Below are 23052 nucleotides of genomic sequence, written 5' to 3' on the forward strand. Positions count from 1 at the left end.
AATCAAAATCAATATAAACAATTATTTCATTATCAGAATGGTGACAGTCAATCTAAAATCAGTCACCTTTAGCCACATATTTAGATACTACATGAATATTACCTACCTTTGATTGTGATCTGGCAAATTTTGGCTTCTTAAAAACTCCACTCAAAAAATCCCACTTTTTTCCTGTCAAACACAATAGATAATTCATATTTTATTGCAAATATTGGTAGAGCAAGGAAGAGGAGTCAACATTTACAGCAGAGGTTAGAAAAAGCGCGCTGAAAAGACTTACCTTAGTGTTACTGTCTGCCAGGTTTTCTTGGCTCTTTGAGAGTTCACCGTCTGAACTTAAATTATCCTACAAACAAAAAAATTTAATCAAAATCAAATGAAATCAAACATTATTTAATTACCAGTAAGTAGAGTCATTCACTTCTAAATTTCAATGTTTATGTATGAATATTACCTACCTTTGATTGTGATCTGGCAAACTTTGGCTTCTTAAAAACTCCACTCAACATTCCACTCTTTTCCTGTAAAACATACTAGTTAATTAATATTTTACTGCAAATATTGGTAGACCAAAGGCAGAGGAGTAAATATTTATAGTAGAGGTTAGAAAAAGTGTTGAAAAGACTTACCTTAGTGTTACTGTCTGCCAGGTTTTCTTGGCTCTTTGAGAGTTCTCCATCTGCACTTAAATCATCCTACAAACAAAAAGTGTAATCAAAATCAAATACATTATGTAATTATCAGTCAGCAGTAGTAGTATTTTGATATTTATGTATGATTATTACCTACCTTTGATTGTGATCTGGCAAATTTTGTTTTTTTAAAAACTCCACTCAAAATCCCACTCTTCTCCTATGAAACATATGGACACAATATTAGCGATTTTTAGTTCATTTGTATTTTATCTCTATTATTGGTAGGGAAATAGGACCAAACAATGACAGCAGATGTGAGAAAAGCCTTTGAAAAGACTTACTTTAGTGTTATCCTCAGTCAGGTTTTCTTGGCTGTTTGAAAGTTCACTGTCTGCAGTTAAATCATCCTAAAAGAGGCATAAAAAACATTAGTAATTGATGATTATTTGGTCCAATTTTTAAAGGTGGACCGTGTAACAGCTGGAATTTTCTGCATTATGGAATTAAAAGGTTCTGTATAAATAAACTCTTTGAGCTTTAAGTCGTGTTTTAATGTTGTTACCTCCTCAAAAACAGATCTGGAGTTGTGTTTAGTTTCATTCACACATGTTTGAGTAACTCTTTATTGTTAGTTTGTTTACATCTCCAAAGCTCAAACTGGTCTGGTCCACCTTGTGATGTCATGTGGAGGTAGTTTTCAGCTACTTTTGACCTTTTGTTCAGTAGAGGTCAGCGATTCCAGGGCTCAAATTATCCAGTGAAGGTGTATGGAGTTTTAAAACACACTAGAGCACTTCCTGTATCACCACATGACATCACAAGGTAGAACAGAGTTTTTTCAGTTTGAGACCTGAACCTCAGCCTAAATCTGCAGGTTTGTGTGTTAAACAAAATGTGTGAATGAAACAAAACACAACCCCAGGTTTGTTTGTGATGAAGAAACTACATTAGAACATAAATCAGGCCAAATTACAGGTCAGATCTGTGGAGAGGCAAAAACCCACTTATGTTTTAAAGTATTTTTGAACATGTTTTGAACAGTAAAGACATCTGTAATTGAATAGATACAGGCGAGATACTGTAGGTTTAATGCCAGACTGTGGAAAATTCCAGACAATACTATGACATTGCCATAGAGACAAGCAGGTGGCAGACCATCCACTAGAAAAGTTACATAGTGAAGCTTTACAAATAGGTATATGCATAGATCTTTTTTTTTTTACTTTATGACTTTTTATTGTTCCTTACTTTAGATTGTGATCTTGCTCCCATTTTTGGCTTTTTGAAAACTCCACTTAAAAGTCCACTCTTTTCCTGTAAAACACAAACACAGAACTCAAAATGGCATCCAGCAACATTACTTGAAACCTATGAAGTTAACTTTGTATTGGTTTTTCAACTGATGCACAAACAACTATTCACTCACATTTTTAAAATTTTAATATAGTACTATAAACCTTACTTTTGATTTTATTTTATTTAACCTTTATTTAACCAGGACACACACACACACAAACATAACAATAAAATGGCATGGATCACAGATTAGGAAAAAGAAGTGCACATTATTGACACACATTTACCTTTGTGTTATTATTGTCTGATAGTTCCTCTTTGCTGCCTGAGAGGTCACCAGTGAGATCCTCCTGAAAAATAAAAACAGAATTTGAGACTTACATAGGTTTACAGAAAAATATTTGTAAAGAAAAAACACTGTAAATTGTCAAACGTTAGCAACGCAACCACAAAAAGTTAGTATATTGAAATTGTCTTACCTGGGAGTGACTTTTGGCTCCTTTTGGCTTTTTAAACACACCGCTGAAGAGTCCTCCTTTTTCCTACAAAAACAGTTTTAAAATATAAGAAAATGTGTATTGCAAATTTTTAAAAAAATCATTTTTATAGCAGTTACAATTAAGTTAAAAATGATTTTAGACGCCACCTCACCTTAGTGTTTTCAGACTGACTGACTTCTGTGGATTCAGTGGAATCAGACAAATCATCCTGGGAGAGAGAAAAAAAATTAATATTTTCACATTTTAAGGGCCCATGCGATGCCATTCTTTGATCTGATCTCACTGTCAGAAAGTCTGTTTTTCTAGGTATTTTTGAGCTGTAAAACCACTTGTAATTAAATGAATGTAAGGTAGAGCTGTTTAATGTCATACTGTGGAACATTCCAGAAAGAGCAATGGCATATCCATTGAAACAAGGAGGTGACAGACCCCCAACCAAAAAGTTACACAATGCACCTTTAAAGCTCACAAGAGTAAATTTTGTGTAATACAGCAGCTCAAAATGTATTATTTCTTTTTTTGCTATTGCCCAAGTCACTTGTGGTTCAGACCAGTCACAGAGCAGCATTGTGGTTTGGGGTGGGGCCAAAGTTGAAGTGAAGTCAAATAAACAAAGAAAGATGTACTTCAGTCAATTTTAGCAGAAGTACAGGCTATTTTGTTTGTGAAATTGTGAAAAGGGCTTTGAGCATTTGTGGAAAGGGAAGATATCTGTGGTTTTCTCTGTTTGTTCTGCTGCTCTGACGCTTTGATCAATCAGATTCAACTATTCATCATGATGCTCCATCTTTACTGCTGTTCCAGATAAATGTGAAGAACTCAACTCAGAGGGATGCAGAGTTAACCAAGATTTTAAAACTGGGGAGCTACCTGTAAGTCTCCACCTCTTTCCAAGTAGCTCACCAAAGGATTTCTGAATTATATGTATTGTGCTGAATAAGTAAAATTTGATTAATTAAATGCCTATTTCCATGGTAAATATATTATTTTGCCTAACTTTGTGGACTCATAACTGAATAATGGTTTATGTTTAAGAGGCATCTAACTCTATCCCATCTACGGCTTGCCATGGCTCTTATATTTGCTCAGTTTTTGATGAACACTAAAACAAGTAGCTCACTGGAATTTTCGTTTTACAAGAAGTAGCTCACAGGAGGAAAAAGGTTGGAGACCCCTGCATAAAAAGCTCTACAAATACTAAACCAGGATTAAAACATAAAAATATTGAATCTGTTCTCACCTGAGACTGTGTTCGAGTGAAAATCTTTGGGGACTTTTTAAACATTCCACCGAATACTCCTCCTCCCTCCTGAAAAATGCAAATAAAGAAAAAATATTTTATTCACTAGACCAGTGTTTCTCAAACTGTGGTACACAAGCTCCTTCATGTACTTGGACAGCTGTTCAGTTTGTGTTTTTGCCTAATTTAATGTTCAATTTATCCACTTTTTGTCCACATTTTGGTCATTTCTTGTTTAGAAGTACAGTGGAGATGATGTGGTCCATTTTTAGACCTGGTTTAGTCCTAGATTAGACCTGGAAAAGTCCTGTTATGGACCTGGTGGGACTAGTAGACAAACACTGTTAAAGCAGTCATTTTCTCAGTAGCTGTAGTTCAATCCATTGTAAAATACTGTATAGTTATTTTCCCATAGGCCTGGTCTGTTTAAACTGCTGATGTGGGCACACTCTTCTCCCATTCAAAACAATGAGACACAATGGAGCTGATGCCAGAATCCACCAAAGCTTTTACACCCTTCAGTGAACGTCAGTCAATGATTCACTGTGAATAATTCATATTTAATTTATTTTTATTTAAACTGGCTGCCTCTGGGTATTTTTTATGCTGCTGCACCCTGGCACCCATCTCCAGATCTTGAGCTTGTCTTGGTCAGGACCAGTGGTGGAAGGTTAAGGTCAGTATAAAAGTAAAAGTACAATACTTAAGTACAAATTTGAGGTATTTGTACTTTGTACATTTTATAGTGGATAATTTTTTCTTTTACTTCACTACATTAGACAGCAGATATCGGCACTTTCTACTACAATATATTTTATATCTGAACTGAAAAGTAAAAATGTATTTTTCTTTATGGTGCTGAAATAGGGAGCACATTAAATTTGAGTTAAAGTCCCAACTTTTGAGCAAACCAAATACACAAAAGCATCTAGAAAAAAATAAGAAATAAATACATGCTGGAGGATTTTACTTATTAGTATTGTTCACGGGGTAATTAAGAGGAGGGGGAAAAAGAGGGCTGTTGTCCCAGGCCCCAGGGTCTTAGGAGTCCAGAGTTAGACCCTTTTCTTATAAATTTATATTAGGGGGGGCCCCAAATTTCTGTTGACGGCCCTGATTGTGCATGTTTTGGATTGATTCAGTTTCTCTGTTGTTTCTTTAATGTCATCATTTTGTCTTACACTACTTCTGATATAAATAAAGACCATTCTGAAACTATTGAGGTTATGTAGCTCAGTTGGTAGAGCATTTGTCAACTGATCAGATGGCTGACAGTTTGAATCTCGCTCTTGACATAAACATCACTGGTTGAGTGGTTTGTTGACTGGTGTGATTCCAGCTCCCACAGATGAATGCTGTTGTTGTGTCCTTGGGCAAAACACTTTCTTGCTGTGATGTGAGAATAAAAGCCACTCAGACAACGTATCCCTCATTTTTTACATATTTTCAAAACCAGGTCCAGTTGACTTACTTTTAGCTTGTATTTTAAATGTGATTGTAAAGCACTTTTGCCGTTATGTTTACTTTGCTTTTCTCACCTTAGTGTCCTGGCTGCCATCACTGGAAGTCGATAGGTTATCCTGAAAGATGATAAATAAAAATATATAATAATAATAGTTTAAAGTTTAAAGTTGTTAAGATGTAAAACAGACCGTACCTGAGAAGGCCTTCTAGTGGGTTTAGGAGACTTTTTAAACATCCCAAACATACCACTGGACTCCTGAGGGACAGATTAAAATAGTCAATTAAATACATGCAGATTTGTTACATAAATTATAACATTTGTAAATTATACTCATTGTTATATAGTTGTTATCACTCACTTTGGTCGCTGTATTTTCTGTCACATTATCGGTGTTGGAGTTGGGGTCACAATTCAAATTGTCCTGAAACAAACCAAAAAAATTATAATAATTTAAAAATAAACAAATACAGATTGATCTTGAGCTGCAATTTTATTTGGATTTCAATGGAGACAATTAGATTTCATTACTAAAGCTACACAATGCACCTTTAAGTACAGGGTTGCATTTCTGGTCCCATTGTAAATACATTTCTATTGACTTCAGTTTCCAGGCATTCCCCCATTACGACACGCTCTTTTCCCTTTTAGGACAAGCCCAGAGATAAAAATCAAATCTAGTCAAATTACGACATTTGTGCAAAAATGGCTCTCCATGCTAAGTCAGGAGGGAGGAGGGGGGAGGGAGGAGGAGGGGCAGGGTCTGGAGGACTAAAGGCAGGAGTGTCAAACTTAAATTCACAGACGGCCAAAATTAAAACTGGGACTAAGTCTTGGGCCAAACTAAATATTTATTGAAAAATGTCAACAACATCTCTTTTCTCTTCTTTCGTGATATGCAATGGTAAACCTTTTCTTATTAAAATAAATGTTTAATAATAGTTTTGCTTAAACATTCAATCCAGCAGAAGAAGCACAAGAATAACCACAATTTATATAAATAATGTCTCTATAGTCTATCTGTAGCAGGCAGGCAGCTCTAATACATATTTGATATGATCTCACGGGCTAAATACAATTATATCGCGGGCCAGGAGGGGCGGGGTCTGGAGGACTAAAGGGGAGAGCAGGGTGGGAAAAGGGGTGAGTTCTGGAGGACTAAAGGGGAGAGGAGGAGGGGGTGGGCAGAGCAGGATGGGCAAGGTCTGGAGGACTAAAGGGGAGAGTGAGGGGGGTGAAGGGGCGGGGTCTGGAGGTATAAGGAACAGTGTTATTGGCTGAACAGGAATCAACAAACTCTGACCCTTCAGGTGTTTGAATCAGAAAAACCTGGCTGTGATCAGGGCAGTGTTTAGTGATGTCACATAGTACTTGAAATTGCAAATTTTGATTTAGACTTAGATTTAGGTGTTTTTGACCAGAGATGATCTAGTTTACACTAAAATTATCAAAAGAGGATTAGGAAGAGTAGATAATACTACTCAAACACCATATACACGGTTTAGAAGCACAAAAAGTGGATGTAGTCTTTAGTTCCCCTTTACGTTTACACCCATGAGACACTTTTTGTTTGATCAGATAAAACACACAGAAACTGACACAGAAACAGCTGAAAAAGAGGTTGTTTTCCCACCTGTGAAGCCCGGCCGAGGTGCTCCGGTCTGGGGGGAAGCCGGGGAGGCGCACCCATGGCTCCAGTTTTGTCCTGGAGAAAGAGAGGATTCAATTTCAACAACAAGAACTGGAAAAATACAAGCTCCACACTGCAAAAACACGATAAAAGGACTTCCTACGGGTGAAAGAAATAAAAAAAAGTTATGCTTGATGACTATGTTTTGTATCCCGATAACTATTTTGTTGGAATATTTAAAAATAATACGTTCAGATAAATAAAATATAAATCTAGTTACATTACTAGTCAAACATAAAAACCTAACACAAAATAAACCAAGACTACATCAAGACTCTAACCAAAACTGCAAGCAATGTCAATATTTTTGCAATTTATTTTCACCAGGTCTTCAGAAAATGTTGCTTTATTAATGTGTTTTTCCCTGCCAATTGCTAAATGCTACAACTCAATAAATGTCAGATTTTTTGTCATAAATATTTCTTGTGTGTATCTTTTTTTTTTTTTTCCCTGATGTAAGATAAATTAGCTTGAAAGCCAACCAGTGAAAACTCATAAGTCAAAGAATCTACATAGAAATTATAGAAAACTTAAAGTATCACATTATTTTGAATTCCAGTCATTTTTCTCAAATACTTAAATACTTAATAACTTTAACTTTAAGTATATGGGATTATTTTACATTTTGAAAAGTTTGATACCTTTGATGGTTTGTTTTCGGTTGAACTGTCCGTGCTGTTGGAGAGCTTGGGGCTTGTGACTGAGAGAGAAGTCTGTGAGAATTAAGAAACACATTACTATTAAAAAAATCTATAATAACGTATTGAACTGCACATTGAAAAAGTGACAGAAATCAAACCTGTGCCATGTCCTTGGATGATTTAGACTTTTTAAACATGTCTTTAAAACCACTTGACTTGTCCTGAAATAAAAAATATATATATTATAAGCTATTCATCTCAATACACTGAAGTACAGGTGATACGACTAAATGAGTTGTTCTGTTGAAGAAGAAACTACATAGACCATGATCCTTTGCTCCAACATGAAAAAATATAATATAATGTAATGTAATGTAATATAATATAATATAATATATAATTTAAAGGATCCAGGCCATAAATTATAATGATTAACACTGAGGACATATGGAGAGATTTAATAAGGTATTGTAAAGAGTGTAATTTGTATTCTACATTATATAATTTTACTGTCGGTTAGATGTCAGTCCCAGAATGCTTTGCGTGTGTGGACCCACCTTGTAGTTGTTGTTGTCCGTCAAACTGTCATTACTGTTTGATAGTTCACTGTTCATGGTGAGACTGTCCTGAAAATGAAATACAAAAATACACATTGAAGTTTGATTATTTTATGGATGTGTTTACTGCACAGAAAATGTGTGAGTGGTCTTGCATGTCCACAAACTTGGCTCTTGAATTATTTGGCCTGGAAGAGAACCTCCTCCTGCTGGTTTCCATGGAAATGTAGTTCCTCTGACTTACATTCCACAATAAGACATAAAATTAATCTTACAGAACGTTCCCAAGTATGGTTTTAACTTTCTATTTCCATGGAAACATGCAGGCGATGTGCCACCTCCAGAAAGTGACAGACTGTAGCTTTAGGCTACGTTTATATGATGACAAGCTGAACAGAAGAAACAAAAGTGGCGTCGCGTCTTCACTTTTTATTTCGCATTTAGACAAGCGTTTTCGGGGTGAAATCTGCGTGCATACGGTGACGCAAAAGTGTGTAGAATTCGATTGGGTATGCATGCCGTCCGACATGTTTGTTTCTGTGTACTGTATGTATGTACTGTATGATGTAAACGTGTACACGACGTGAGCAGATCTGACCGGAGTTTTGCGTCTTAGGCAGTGTAGAGGGAAACACTATGGTGGAGCGTATTCAACTTTTCCACTCTGGAGGATGGTTTCAGATTTTTTTATTTTTAAGCCCCAAAAACGCCATCACCGTTTAAACAAAAGGCACTTCCTATAAAATATTCTGTCATTTTTACCGGCAAGAGTTCTCGTGTAAACAGGCTCTCAAGTAGACTTTGATCAGTAAAATAGTAAAGTAAATGAGCCTCACCTGTGAGTGGACAGAGAGAGAATGCTCTGTGTTGGACTTGGTCGATTTCTTAAACATTCCTCCAAACAATGAAGCTCGGTGCTGCAAAGAAAGAAGAAGTGTGTTATACAATGTATTCTAATGGTTTTATATACCGGTATACATATATTTGACCTTTTTCAGTTTGGTGTTTTATTCAGAGGATCTAAAAAGTGGAACATTCTGCTCTTCTCCTTTACAAAGCCTACACAATGTCATCTTAAAAACACTTGAATCACTGCACTTTTCCAGATGGTGTTTTCTATTAAACTTGTATAATTCTTTGTTTGTATTGATGTATTTCATGACCTTACTTCCGCTAAATTATGAATTTTGCACTGTTTTTTTAGAGACTTGTGTATTTTATATACACGTTATCACATATTTGGTATTTGAGAATCATAACTCACATTCTATTGTATAAATTATGTTTATGTACTGTTTCCAGATAAAAATAAATAAAACTAAACATAATCAAATATCACCCTAAAGCAGAATATAAGCATATATAAATTATCACTGGTGGTTTTGCAATGAATGCTCAAAATCAGTTCAGTTCACAGTGCATATTTTAAAAGGCACACACATTTTCTTATGAATCAATGAAGTGTCTATCTATCTATGTATGTTATTGGTTGGCCTGTAATGTCCCACAGTATGGCTCAAAAATACTTTAAAAAAACATTAATTCTTACAAAGAGCAGGCTTGTCTCTCCATAGATATGACCTGTAACTTGGCCTGGTAGTGTCACCTGCTTCTTTTCATGGCACTAGACGCGTTTAATGCCATACTGTGGAAAATTCAAAGCTGAACAATAACATCTCCATGGAGACGAGCACGTGTAAAGGAGATTTGTAATACATGAACCACTGTCACCTTCTGGATATAAATAGCGCTTTATTGCACAACATGAGAATGAGTCAGAGCTCCATGTGTCATTATTGCCTCTTATTATGTAAAAATCGAAATCAGTTTGATCTAATTAAAAGTTTCGCTGTTTTCGTCACAGATTTCATGTTCAGACTTGACTGCGCCCCTCTTGTCTAGACTCAAATTTTGAAGTTTTAACAGAAACTAATAAAAATGTCAAGTTGTAGAAATGTCTGTGGAGTAAAGTGGTCAAAAATCTACAAAAACAAAACTAAACAAAAACTAGATCCTCATTTGAGCTGGTATCGATACTAAAAAAAAGTCACATTCACAGGACAGAAATGAAGCTTTCATGAATGTCTTTAGAATGATCTTGAGCTGGATTAGAACAAGGACCACTGAGGGATTAAGCCACATGGGAACAGAAGAGAAAGTACTATTATTTAACGCTGAAAATCACATTTTGTTGTCAAATATTAAATCTTGTTTGAATCTTACTAAAATCTTGAAATGGTGCAAGACTTAACGGAGCTTAAAATAGCTTAGCATCAGATATATTATTAAGACTGTATTAAGTATTAAGCATTAAATAAACAAACCTAAGAAAGTGATTTGGCTGGAAACAGATAATTCTTTAAACTGGGCATACACTGTGCAATTTTTGTCCCTTTTGGAGACAATTTTTCACTTGTACTGTGTCGTGCTTCGTGTAGTAAACATGAGGTAACAAGAATAGATTAATACCTCAGGACCAGCTCAATCAAACCTGTTTGAAATCCAGACGCCTCTTGTGAGGGTTTCAGACTTAAAGTAGTTGCACGAGCTGTGAACTTTTAAACCCTGTGATTTGGTCATAAAGTTTGAGCTGGGGCTAAGTAAAACGATCGATAATATTGCACAGTATATGTCCGGCATTAAAGGTGCTCGTTTCCATGCAGATCCAATCCAATCCACTTTATTTCTATAGCACATTTCAAGAACAAAACAGTTTCCAAAATGCTGCACAAAACAGATAAATCATATCCAGTAGAAATATAAATTAAAGCTCTATTTAACTCCACTAGTCCTCATTAAGACAATAAAACTAGTTTATTCAAATAAGAGCGCAAATACCAATAAAAAGGTAAAAAAATAAAAATAAATAAATAAAACACACAGAGGACCGCTCAACTCACGCAGTGTTAAAAGCCAGAGAATAAAAGTAGGTCTTAAGACATGTTATTGGTTTGGAATGTTCCACAACATGGCATTACATTAAACAATCTTCATGTAAACAAACAGGTGACGTCACTAGGCCAAGTTACAGGTCATATCTGCGGAGACGCGGCGCTGCTTACAATAACAACACATGTTTTACAAGATAAATTTGAGTCAAAACACAAACAAAAAACACTTGACCGAATAAACTGCTAGATACATTTAACACCATACTGCGGAACATTTTAAGTGACATAGAAAACCACGAGCAGGTGACAGGAAAGTTACACAGTGCACCTTTAACAGCAAGTATGTTATCTCTATTAAATCAACAACAAAAGAATACATAAATTATAAAAATATAGTTGAAGCGTATTGAAATAAACTACCATCTGTACTGCTTTATCCTTGATTATTCTTAATATGTCAAATCACAAAGACGCAAAGCTTTATTTTTTAAGACATGTCTAAAGAAATAACCACACAAAGCAGAACTGTACACACCTCTCTCATACATAGAGTAGGTTTGTGGTAAAATAGGACTGTGGGTGAGTTTTTAGTCAATTTAAATGTCATAATGTGGATAAAATAATCCAAATTGGCCCAGAAATATTGGCAGACTTTATTGGCCACCGGTTGCTCTGAATTCTAAACACCAAGTTGAATGTGTAGTTAGGATAATATCTGAAAATGTCTCTTGAATGATTTAAGCAGTGAATGAGCTGTTAGAATTCTAGATTTAATATCCTTTGAGTGTTTCTGCTTCACACGTCCCATTCAAAAGTTCACGTTCACTTTGTCATTACTGATAATAGCCCCGAGCTACACTGCCGCTTCAGTACACAGCACAAAGAAACATGAGCTTCAGTCTGTAAGAAGGTTAACCAACTGTTTTTGTACCTCCAGAAGAAAATCCAGGTCTAAACCAGGACTAATAAAAAAACAAACCACAACTGTACCAGGATCAAATATGTCAAAATCAAATTAAAGAAAATCTCAGTTGTGTATGGTTATAGAGAATAAAAAAAGTTGCACTGTGTAACTTTTCTGTTTATAGCTTGGCCTGGAATGTTCCATGGTATCATCGTGTGGCATTAAACATGTCTATCTCCATGGAGACAAGCACGTGACGCCAACAGGTCAGGTTACCGGTTAGATTTGTGGAGAGGCGAACATCATAGCAAGAATGTATGTTTTTCAGTATGACATGAAAAACATCTGAATAGAATAAATGCAAGATACAAAACTAAAGCCACACAGCGGAAAATTCCAGTCAAAGCAGTAAGACTAGAAAAATTACATAACGCTTTTTTAAGTAGTAGTGACCTTGGACGATTTAGCTTTAAGAAACACTAAACCAGGACTAAACCAGGACTAAAACTACTCTAGTGAACATTTAAACGTGAAATTAAAATACTACACAGACAAGTTACAGTTACTTACAGCGACACCTCCTCCTCCTCCTCCTCCATCGCACTCCAAATCCAGCTCCAGATTGTCGTATCGGTCCTGCGTAAAGACGCACGATTTAAGCGAGTTTTACAGACTTTTACAACAGCTAGCATACTCAAAACGTACTCATTTTACACACTGAAATACATTTAAGTGAATATAAAATGTTCCTTGTATTGTTAGCCCACCATTATTTCGTAAAATTTGCTAAATCCAGTTGAAAGTTTGTCTTGAATTCAAAAGCGTAAAGATTACTCCGCGTCTTGACAGCTTCGTGAAAGTGTGTTTTTCGCAGCGGTAAAGTCCAGAAAAGTGTCCGAGGAAAGCGTTCGGACCCCGGGGACACAGGTCTCACAGACGGGCGGGTGGAGAGCGGATTTCTCGGTGTAATAACTGGACTGGCCCGTTTTTTTCTGAGCGCTTTCTGTCGCGTTACCTGGTCATGTTTTTGGGGAGGCGTGTTCAGACCAGAGTGAGTTCAAGGACCACTCGGAAATACAGACTTCGACTCAAATAAACAATTAAAATCACTGAAAAGTATCAAATGTGATTAAAAATACGCGGTTAAAGTGATAGTTAATGTCTTTATCTATTTAAAGGTTCTGTGGTCCTTAAGAGCTTTAAGTCATGCTTATATTTTTTACTTCCTCAAAAGCAGACCTGGAGGTGTGTGTTTTTTTTTTCATTCACACGTTATAACCCTTTATTATTATCTCCAAAGCTCAAAATACTTTGTTCTATCTTGTGATGTCATGAAGTGGCATGACATCTACCTGTTGTTTAGTAAAGATGAGCAATTCCAAGCCTGAAATTATCCAAATGATTCTAGTGAAGGTGTATAGGAGTTTAAAAACACAGTGGAGCACTTCCTGTATTACCACATGACATCAAAAGACGGAACAGAGGGAAGAACTCAGCCTAAATTTACAGGGTTTGTGTGTTAAACATGTGTGAATGAACAAAATTAAACTCCAGGTCTGTTTGTGATGAGGAAACAATACGACGTACATCAGAAAAAGTACTGGTGCACAGTGACCTCTGCTGGCTAAAATTGGAACTCCAATAGCTAGAAAAAGAGACAAAGTGATGACTGTCGCACAGGACAAGTCAGGCATAAAAATGAACACACTTTTTAGATATAGATCTGATTCACTACAGAAATCAGATACTCAAGTCAAGTATTTCTGACACTCAGCAGAAGGGCTGTCATCCGGGGAAAAGAAAATTAAGTTTTGTTTGGTTAGCTAACGTTAGTTGTTGTTAAAAGTTGGGCCTTATTATTACGTGTTATTGTATTAACTCAACATCCTCGCCACGAAAAATACCGTTCAAAATGAAACAAGCAATAAGATGATCTCAATTCTTACCAAGGCGATTGCAAACCTCTCTTCTAGCTCTCCCATAGGTCAGGGACATTGTGTGTGCTACAAACACTTAAATTCAGCTGACAAAATTCTGATACAAACAAAACTATATACAACCCTGCACAGTAATGTCTAAACTATAACCAGTTTGGCATTATTTAAATTCACCTCACTGAATCTATAAGATTATCTTGGAGTGAATGAAAAAATATAAAATAAATAAAAACAGATCTGTGTACTGGTACATGAATGTATATTGTATATGAACAAAAGGTTCATTTTGTTTTGATGGCAGTCAGTATAATCTGCTTGTGTATTATTGGTCAAGGACTGTTTCACTTCTATTAATTAGTTCTATCAGTTGAGTTCTTCTCTCAAATTGAAAAACTCGTGATGTTATGTGGATACAGGAAGTGCTCCATTTGAATGGACTTTTGTCCAGTTGACAAATTGACTCCTTTGCTCCTGGACGACTGAGGGATTTTACACACACCCATTTGGATGATTTCAGCCCTGGAATTGCTGAAAGGTAGAAGGAGCTGTTCACATGAAAACTAGACTTTCATGACATCACAAGGTGGAACAGAGCATTTTGAGTTTTGGAAATGTAGCGAGACTAATGTTTTTGTTTTTTTCCAAACATGCTTAAGTTTTCATTTTTAGCAGTTTCATTTATGAGCAATGCAGTTTATTAATTTATAAACAGACTGATCAGTGCAGGTAGCCCTAAAACAATTCATAAATAGTGTGTGAAACAAGAAACAAAAGCTACAGGCAATAAACCAGTAAAAGCAATTCAACTAGAAGCAAGATCTTTTTTATATATTATTTTTATTTTGCATTTTTAAAAATTATACAAACAAAAAGAGTTTCAAACAGTTCAGAGCAATTTTCAATTTTTTTTAAATGATTATATTTGCCATTGAGACAGCATCTTAACCAGTCATCATCTCAGACATTAAATTATTCCACATTTGGACAGAAGGGGCATCATTACTTATCCATTTTTGCAAACAAGATTATTAAAATTTCATTGGTATTTCATTAAAAATCCCTTTTCACGATTTGCTACAGGTGCAATATTAACTAAAGGCACTTGTTATTTTCTAACGAGAACTACTTAAAATAACGCAGTATATAAGAATACACGGTGTTTCTTTGGTAAAGTTACTTGATATGTAGACTAGTGCACTGCTTAACTTCTGATACCACAATTATAATAAAAAAAAAAAAAACTCTCTTTAGACAATAGAATGTGATTTTCAACATTAAATTAGAAAAGGAAGTACTATCTTTTCCATGTAGTCTATGTGTGTAATCCTTTTGTGGTCCAGGTAGGTCCCATAGTGCTTCGTGTGTATACTAGTCTATGTGCTCTTATACTTGGTCTGATCCAGCTCAAGATCATTCTAAAGACATTCAGAAAAGCTTCATTTCTGATCTGTCACCTCATCTGAGGTGAAACACAGTACAGTATCACACGGGGAGACTAGACATGGACCAGACTGGAAGACAGGGAGCAAACAGGAATAAACCATGCAGCATAACATGAGAATAGGGTGAGGAGAAAAAAAAAGAAGTGCCCCCAGACCATGCTCCTATCGTGTGCTATGAGTACACAAGAAAACAGCACCTCCTCGATATCAGCACAGTCAAAACACAATACAAACATTTCCACAACTGGGTAGGGTAGGGGTGTGGAGTTAACCCAACGTAGGTAAGCAGCCATCTGGATCCCGCAGCCATTGGTGGTGGATACAACAGACCCGCTCACCAGGCGGGGGGTGCAAATCTGCGAGGGGTTGGGTACAGGGGAGACTCTCTGTGTCTATTGTAATCTCCGAGTTGACTCCAGCTGGCCTTGACTGTGACCATTCCTGACTTGGGGACGTCAATAATTCAGTTTTGGAGAGTAGAGTGGAGAGAGTCTCTTGGTATAAGATACTAGACACTAGACTAGACAAGACAAAGAAGCAAAGCACGGAAGATAAGGGGAAGGAGAGGAGAGAAACTGCATCGGCCCTCACTAAGAGCCATGTAGGTTGTGTTCTAGTTTTAGTCTTATCTGATTTTCCATATTGTTGTGCAAATTATTTAAGGAGTTACTTAAGGAAGCAGGGTTACTCCGTTTATGAACAGTGTAAACAAAACAGTTAACAGCTTTCAGTCGCTCTTCATTTCTGTTCAAATGTAGGAAGATGAGCTCTATGATCTAGTTCCACAACAGTCCCGTATACACACACAAGTAAATTCTCCATTCATTTTTCCCATAAACCTCTAGTGAAAAAGCGAAATAAAAACCACAGGATCATCTAGTAGGGGTTAATGCGATTACATTTTTCAATAGGAAGTGAACTAGAGAGTTGACGGCACCACTTCCTGTTTGGAACGTTCAATATCCATTATATACACCGCCTATACTCACGATTCATTCAGGCAGGTTTAACTAAATCAGAGTTGTTTTTGTAGTGTTTAAACTAGTGATTGTTGTGCAGAGGGTTAAGATCTTTATTGTGTCCACGAGAGGAAGTAGATGTTTCCAAGACGGTCTCCACACACAAATTTAGTTTGGTCTTCAGGGTCGATCTCCAAAAGGACAACCGGAGCTCCACACACGAACATCCCCAACTGACACAGAGGGAGAGGGAGAAAGAGAAAGCGAGAGGGGAGAGAGAGGGAGGGAGAGAGGGGCAGAAGGAGAGAGAAAGAGAGAGAAGAGGGAGAGAGAGAGAATGAAGGAGGGACGATGAGAGACAGAGAGAGGGAGAGAAAGAGAGAAGCGGGAGGGAGAGGGAGAGTCAGAAAGAGAGAGAGAAAGAGAGAGGAGGAGAGAGAGGAGAGAAGATGGGAGCAAGAGAGACAGAGAGAGGGAGAAAAAGGGAGAGAAGGAGGGGCAAGGTAGACAGAGAGAGGGAGAGAAAGAGAAAGAAGCGGGAGGAAGAGATATACAGAGAACGAGGGAGGAAAAGAGAGAGAAGAGGGAGGGAGGGAGGGAGGGAGAGAGAGAAGGAGAAAGTAAAAGAGACAGAGAGAGGGAGAGAAAGAGAAAGCATGAGAGGGAGAAAGCCAGAAAGAGAGAGAGGAGGAGAGAGAGAGAGAGAAGATGGGAGCAAGAGAGACAGAAAGAGGGAGAGAAGGAGAGAGAAGAGGGGGAGGGAGGGAGGGAGGGAGAGAGAAAGGGAGGAGGAGAGAGGGAGGGAGAGAGAAAGAAAGAGGAGGAGAGAGAGGGAGAAAGAGAGAGAAGGAGAGAGAGGGAGAGAGAGAATGGGGTACAAGTTTAGATATTTCACTCAAGTAAAGGGAAGAGGGAGTTATCCAAACATTCCTTTCAAACTTAAACTTAAACTTTTTCTGGTGGGGGTGTGGAGATGTTAATGCTTAAAACATTCAGACTAGTTTTAGCAGTACCACGCATCCAAAAGTAAACAGACTAAGACTAAATATGTCTCTTGAATGTTCTATCATTTTGATGTAGTTTGTCCGTAACAGTAGATGGGGTCTGACCTGTTTCTTGGTTCCTCTGTCCCAGATTTTCACCGATTTTGTCATGAGAAGCTGAGATGATGGTGTCTTTAGTCAGTCTCAGCACCGTAATCCTGTCAGTGTGTGCCTGAAATAAAAAAACAAACTGTTGTTTAAGGGAAATATGATGTCAAATTAACTTTAATGACTTTTTAACAATGTTGATGTTGATGATTCATTTGAACAGGAACTCAATGAACCAGTTTCTATTATTTAAAGTGATAGTGTGTAATCTGTGTGATTCCATGGAAATAGAAAGTTAAAACCATACTTGGGAAACATTCTTAAAGTGGATTTTTTTGCCATACGATTAGACACAGTATCTCACTCATCACAATATAATCTAATAACAAAGAGAAAAAAATATTAAAATGGTCATAATAAATTCTAAGTAGCAATAAAAATAGCAATTATTATGGTCAAAGGTATAACATGAAAATGCAAGCTTGCTCAGAGTAAGGATGCAAGCTTTTCTAAGTTTTTTAATGCAATAAACACACCCAAAAGGAGAAAAAACCAAAAACAACAAACTTTTGGACGTCCACTCGAGTATCCTAGTTATGATTTGTTTTTTTGAGTATCCTGGTTTTGTTATTGTCCATGTAAACTGAGTCTCCTGATTTCAGTGTCCCGGATGTACCAGTCTCCAGGATATGAAAAACAAGGAGACTCTCACTGGGTTTTCCTGAGAGTATCCAGGATACTGTGGCCTGTACTTAACTGAGCATGTGAAAACTGAAGTAAATGATATAGTAGGAGAAGGACCAAAATTACTCAAACTTCTACCAGGACTGTTTAAGTAAGAATATTTTATACCTATAAACAAAATAAAGCAGTCTACTGTTTTAATACAACCACATTTTAACAGCAGCCTCACCTCTGTGGCTGTTTGTGATGCTCTTGGACTAAACTGACACTGTGAGTCGTATTTTTCAACTGTTAAAAACACCTTTTACTGAAACCGTGACAGTGCTCTACAGTCTAATGTTCGTACTTGAATGTATTTATATTTTTTGGTTGCCTTAAATTAGCAAAGATCTACATGTTTACATCCTTGTCATATCTGTGCCATAGTCACCATAGCAACCAGTCTACATATCCAGGATGCTCTAGGATACTCTGGTTGAACTCACTGGTTTTCGGTTGCTCCAGGAGGAAGTGTCTGGAGGAAGATTAAACCACATGTTTCCCTTAACATCTCCACAAACGATGAAATCTGAACGACAGAAAAACATCATAAAATGACATAGTTATGAAGGAGTCTAAAACTAAACCACTGTGTGATATGAGCAGTACAGATATACATGTGTAGTACCATTGAGGACAGTGGCTGCAGTGATGAGGGCTCCTTTGTCTGAAAAGAGTTGCAGGTTTTCAAAGGCCTGGGTGTGCTCACACTTTGGGCCCAGAGAGAACTGTGACAGAGCAGAGAGGGAGAGTGGTTAGACCTTCACTTTTGAGAGACAGAGAGAGACAGAGAGCAGAGAGGAAGAGAGCAGAGACATTGTACTCTGCTGTTCAGGATAAAATCTAAAATACCCACAACACTCACCACAATCCCCAGTTTCAGTGCTCCCTCCTCTTCTCCCAACAACCAGGCACTTTTCTCATCGTTTGGAGTCAAACTCAAGAAACGTGTGCTAGTGTGCCAACTGCAAAAACACAAAAGAATCATGAAAAAATACTTAAAAAGTCCTAGATTACACTAAATTGACTGTTGTGAGCTTTAAGCTATGTTAGAATGCTGTAACCTCCTCAAACGCATATCTGGAATTGTGCTCTGTTTGGAGATGCAGAGAGTCTAATAATAAAGGATTACCCAAAACTCAAAATGTTTGTGATGTCATCAAGTGATGGTAAAATGTAGCTGTTAACTTGAACTACCACTACTACTTTTTGTTTAGCAGAAATAGTCAATTCCAGGGCTGAAATTATACAAATGATACTAGTGAAGGTGTGTGGAGTTTAAAATCCAGTGGAGCACTTCCTGTATTACCACGTGACATCACCAGGTGGAAAAGAGTGTTTTCATTTTAAGAGAAGAACTCCTAAGAAGCATAAATCTGCAGGGTTTATGTGTTAAACGTCTGAATGAAACAAAACACAACTACAGGTCTGTTTGTGATGAGGAAACCACATTAGAATAAAGAGGAAATAATGTGATATGGGCCCTTAAATTAAACAGAATCTAAACCTTATACAAACTAATACAAATACATGTTGTTATAATGTTTGGTTTGGTACTGACTATGTGATCCTGGATGACCAGGGGTCATTCTTGTCTCGACAACACACATTTAGAATATATCCATTTTGAGAGACGCCCAGAAGTGAACAGCAGAAGTTCAGGCAGATCACACACTCTTCTACATCATAAGACTTCACCTTCACCAGGCTGCGAAGAGAAAAAACAAAACAAAACACAAAACATCCTCCACATGTCCATAATATTACTCAAATATTGATACTTTGCAGCTGATGTCATCAACATTCACTGGGGGAGTCATGTTAACCGAAGGCACTGCTCTGTCTCAGGCTTTGTTAGACAGTAATATGAGCTTTATTTCAACACAATCTGACCAGAAAGAACTGATTTAGCTGGAACTATGACAGATGACCTGATTTGTGCTGTTAAACAAGGCTAGGGTGATTTTCAAAATAAAAAAACTGGGACACCCCCAGTTTGGGGTGGGTGGATTGGTAATAATAAAATTGTGAAATGAATGAGTAATTAAGGAAAACTGTTCTGCACTCGGCCCATTCATGACTAACGTGCGTCAGTATGGTCACATTTTCTTTGTGTTTTGGTCATTTTTAAGCAACTTTTCTGTATTTTACCTAAACAAATGACACTTTATGCCCCTCTTTACTGCTGACATGTAGCAAATTGGTCAAAAATAGGGAAACCTGGGACATTTCTTGTATAAAACTGGGACAAAACAGTGTTTTTTAGATAAATCTGCTGGAACAGGGGACACAGAGCTCAAAGCTGGGAGTGTCCCAGGTAAATAGGTACGTCTGGTCACCCTAAACAAGTCTCTCACACATAACATTACAGTCACAAGCTAGCTAGCATTCGCCAACAGTTTTTCAGTTAGTCACTGTCACCTTTTTGTTGAAAGAAACACCTAAACCAGGACCATGGACGCTTCACAGACTCCTGAAAATGTGTAGTTTAAATCTATTTAGTTTTTTTTGGCTGTGTTTGCTTATGGGTGCATGATGTCACCATGGGAGCTGTTGAATATTACGCCATAAATATAAATGCAGAACACCCCCAGTGTGATGTCACGGCAAAGCATCAATAAGTAAAATGTATAGACAAGAAAAAGTCAAAAACCTTTAAGGCCAAAATACCACAGAGCAAAAACATTTGACTAATAATCAAATAAATAATACACACATTTTCTTTATAATCTTATCTGAAGGTACAACAAACACACACATTTTCTTTATCAACTCATAATTATTGTGAGCTTTGTTTACTTCTAAATACTGTATGCCACAAGTGTTCCCTAGATGGTCATATAAACTTAAATAAAGTAAAGAACATAATAGAGCATTTTTTCAAACATATTTTCAGTTTACCTCACAGAGCTGCTTTGGGTCCACACCAGTTTGAACACATCCACACGAGGCTCTCTGTATCCCACAGCAACCAGTCCATCCGGCATCGAGCACAGAGCCGTCACTGGCCCTTTAGAAACCTGGAGCCAAATAATACTAATAAATAATACTGAAAAAGGCTCTACAGTAATTTAAAAAAGTCACTGAACATTCACAACATTTAAAAATGCAAACGTTGTGATAAAATCCTAAAGCCCATACTCAGATAATTTTCCCAGTCTCTCCTGACCTGCTTGTGTCCGACCAGGCGACTGTTGAACCAAAACTCGAGTAAACCGCTCTCAAACCCGGAGATGAGCAGTGCGTTTCTCTGATAGAAGCACAGAGCAGTGACGGTGCCTTTTCGGAATGGAGGAGATTCTGAAAAGAAGAAAATAAATACACTTAATACTGTATTTGGATACACTTGGTTATGTTGTATTAAACTCAGCTTATGGACACCTTAGCGTTGATCTTTTATATTTTCATATTAAAGACCTATTGTGTTTGTGTCTACCGTATAGTGGATCACTTGAAATCCCAATATTCATCTAAAACAACTTTATTTATGCGTTACAAAGGTAGACATGGTTTAGAAAGAATTTACTCAGGTCATAATAGGGATGTAACGTTATCCACATCTCTCGATACGATATTTTCACCACATGCATCTCACGGTACGAGATTTATTGCAATATTTTGTGGAGGCTAACAAAATTGTAAATACACTACTTTTCTCTCATCAAAATCCAAATAATTAAGACTTAAAAGTGCTTAATAACAGTTATTTCAACATGTCAATTGGACTGAAACAGAGCAGGATCACGGTCTATGTAGTTCTCTCTGTTTTTTGTATTGCTGTAACAATTAATTTAAGCAAAGAAACATGTAATTCTATATATTGTGACGGTCCATGATATTACTGTGAGACTTTTGACGATGTGATGTCAGGATATTTCGGTTATTGTCACATCTGTAGGTCATAATGCTTTAGGATTATTATACCAATCATTTTCTTCAGTTTCAGTTTCATTTTTCACAAGGTATCACACTTGAATGTGTATTTTTTACCCATGTTCCAGTCCCAGCAGCGCACAGAGCCATCCTCAGACACCGTGAGCAGCTCAGCAGACGCCATCTTTGGGACCACTCCTCGAATGGTTCCAGTGTGACCCAGGAATGAGCTGCAGTGCTCCACCTGGAAGTGTAAAGGTTAACGCATCTATAATGAAAATAAAGTAACATAGTATGGCTTTTAAACAAACTTTGGCACATTAGCTATGAGAATAGTATTTTATGTTTGTGAAATTTGTCCATCAAAAAAGTTAAGTAGGAATGTTCAGTTTGAGTGCATATATTCTCACAAAACTTGTTTTATCTTCACCTGCCATGAGATAATGAATACTTTTAAATCATTTTGAACTTTTTGAGTGTGTCAGTTTTTTCACCTATTTGAGCTCTAAAAAGGACAATTTTGCACAACCTCTTCACACCCAAGCAGCATTGCAGCATTATAAAGTTCTGCTTAACCAAACCTGCAGTGGTTTCCAGACTTTAGCTGTTCCATCTTCTGAAGCTGTCACCACAGTCAGATCCTCTGGGTTTGACTCTTTGGCATCTATAAAAATATTTAAAGAAACATTGTGCTTTTGGGTCATTATGTTAAAATGTGCACATGTTAAATCACAATACTGATCTAAAATAACTTCATGAAAGAACAGAGGAAAGTGTCATTTTTTGCTTAAACCTGGTACATGATATATATATATTTTTTTAAAGGTTGATGTCAATATGTGCATTGTCCCTGATCAAATAAAAGAACAAGACCTCTGACTTCTGCGTTAAAAATACTGCAGTACCCAGTGGGAGCAAACATCACCATAAATGTCACCTCAAAATCACAAAGTCTTTGTAATATTGATATTCACCAGTGATGAGAGCACAGTGGTGGATGGACAGGTTATGAGCTGAGATGTGGCATATTTCTACAGCAGAGTCCCACTTCCAAACATGGAGTCCTCCCTCTGAGCAGCCCGCCACCACATACGGACCCTGGGGATAACAGAAGAACAATAATTTAGATTAAAAATTATTATTAAATTAGATATTATATTATACCCAGAGCTATTAGACTTTATAATGCATGCATGTAAAATAGAAGCTAA

The 23052-nt window shown here is 37.0% G+C and overlaps 2 protein-coding genes across 2 annotated transcripts in view; both read right to left on the reverse strand.

Annotated features, from left to right (window-relative positions):
- Nucleotides 1-150: 150 nt before the first annotated feature.
- LOC129408375 (dentin sialophosphoprotein-like) lies at nucleotides 151-12921 on the reverse strand. The gene is made up of 19 exons (XM_055151900.1): nucleotides 12584-12921; nucleotides 12387-12452; nucleotides 8858-8938; nucleotides 8022-8090; nucleotides 7623-7685; nucleotides 7465-7536; nucleotides 6767-6838; nucleotides 5495-5557; nucleotides 5329-5391; nucleotides 5210-5251; nucleotides 3672-3740; nucleotides 2578-2639; nucleotides 2452-2473; nucleotides 2219-2281; nucleotides 977-1042; nucleotides 630-695; nucleotides 459-521; nucleotides 281-346; nucleotides 151-171 (listed from the first exon to the last, which is right to left on the reverse strand). The coding sequence occupies exons 1-19, from the start codon at nucleotides 12584-12586 to the stop codon at nucleotides 151-153; spliced, it is 1092 nt and encodes a 363-aa protein (XP_055007875.1). The 5' UTR covers nucleotides 12587-12921.
- Nucleotides 12922-14571: 1650 nt separating this feature from the next.
- The window catches only part of tep1 (telomerase-associated protein 1), a 52208-nt gene continuing 43727 nt past the window's right edge, over nucleotides 14572-23052 (reverse strand). The window contains 12 exon segments of the mRNA XM_055151506.1: nucleotides 14572-16387; nucleotides 17264-17302; nucleotides 17304-17369; nucleotides 18415-18497; nucleotides 18597-18696; nucleotides 18834-18933; nucleotides 19530-19676; nucleotides 20870-20988; nucleotides 21138-21268; nucleotides 21959-22085; nucleotides 22423-22505; nucleotides 22816-22939. Of these exon segments, the coding sequence (XP_055007481.1) occupies nucleotides 16268-16387; nucleotides 17264-17302; nucleotides 17304-17369; nucleotides 18415-18497; nucleotides 18597-18696; nucleotides 18834-18933; nucleotides 19530-19676; nucleotides 20870-20988; nucleotides 21138-21268; nucleotides 21959-22085; nucleotides 22423-22505; nucleotides 22816-22939 (1239 nt within the window). The 3' untranslated portion in view covers nucleotides 14572-16267.

This window comes from Boleophthalmus pectinirostris, unplaced genomic scaffold (genome assembly GCF_026225935.1).
Source record: "Boleophthalmus pectinirostris isolate CB_2022bp ecotype Guang Dong unplaced genomic scaffold, ASM2622593v1 HiC_scaffold_16, whole genome shotgun sequence".
Classification (NCBI taxonomy): domain Eukaryota; kingdom Metazoa; phylum Chordata; class Actinopteri; order Gobiiformes; family Gobiidae; genus Boleophthalmus; species Boleophthalmus pectinirostris.

What these genes read in the sequence shown, in the direction of transcription:
- LOC129408375 (XM_055151900.1), bottom strand. An exon ending in CGGACAACAACAACTACAAG is followed by an intron (nt 7,686 to 8,021) that starts GTGGGTCCACAC and finishes TTTTTATTTCAG; the next exon opens with GACAAGTCAAGTGGTTTTAA. An exon ending in CAGACAATAATAACACAAAG is followed by an intron (nt 1,043 to 2,218) that starts GTAAATGTGTGT and finishes TGCCTCTTTTAG; the next exon opens with GATGATTTAACTGCAGACAG.